Consider the following 491-nt stretch of genomic DNA (forward strand, 5'->3'; position numbering starts at 1 on the left):
AGGCTAACCTTTGCCCTCTTTTCAGCATGACTTAGAGAAGGAGGCAGAGCGGCTAGTCAACTTCCTCGGGCTTCCCATTGACTACGGGCGAGTTGAGTGCCTCGTTAGGTAAGTGAGGTGGGCGAGGGGGAGAGAGGGCGGAGGGGGGCTGGTGGGCGAGGGGGAGAGAGGGCGGAGGGGGGCTGGTGGGCGAGGGGGAGAGAGGGCGGAGGGGGGCTGGTGGGCGAGGGGGAGAGAGGGCGGAGGGGGGCTGGTGGGCGAGGGGGAGAGAGGGCGGAGGGGGACTGGTGGGCAAGGGGGAGGATGAATAGGAAAGGGAGAGAGGGTGCCGGGATGGACAAGGGGGTGGGAAGTGGGGGAGAGGGTGGACAAGGGGGTGGGAAGAGGGGGGAGGGGAGAGGGGGAATGAGTGTAGGAGGAGAGGGCGGAGGGAGAGAAGAGAGATGGAGTGAGAGAGATGAAGAGAGAAGGGGAAGAGAGAACCCGGAAAT

General features: G+C 65.0%; 1 protein-coding gene across 1 annotated transcript in view; it reads left to right on the top strand.

The window, feature by feature from the left end:
* LOC119594312 overlaps positions 1 to 491 on the top strand; it is a 60,122-nt gene that overhangs the window by 58,834 nt on the left and 797 nt on the right. Inside the window, exon 6 of the mRNA XM_037943370.1 lies at positions 26 to 108. Coding sequence (XP_037799298.1) covers positions 26 to 108 — 83 coding nt within the window. The remainder of the gene's footprint in view (positions 1 to 25; positions 109 to 491) is intronic.

This window comes from Penaeus monodon, chromosome 33 (assembly GCF_015228065.2).
Source record: "Penaeus monodon isolate SGIC_2016 chromosome 33, NSTDA_Pmon_1, whole genome shotgun sequence".
Classification (NCBI taxonomy): domain Eukaryota; kingdom Metazoa; phylum Arthropoda; class Malacostraca; order Decapoda; family Penaeidae; genus Penaeus; species Penaeus monodon.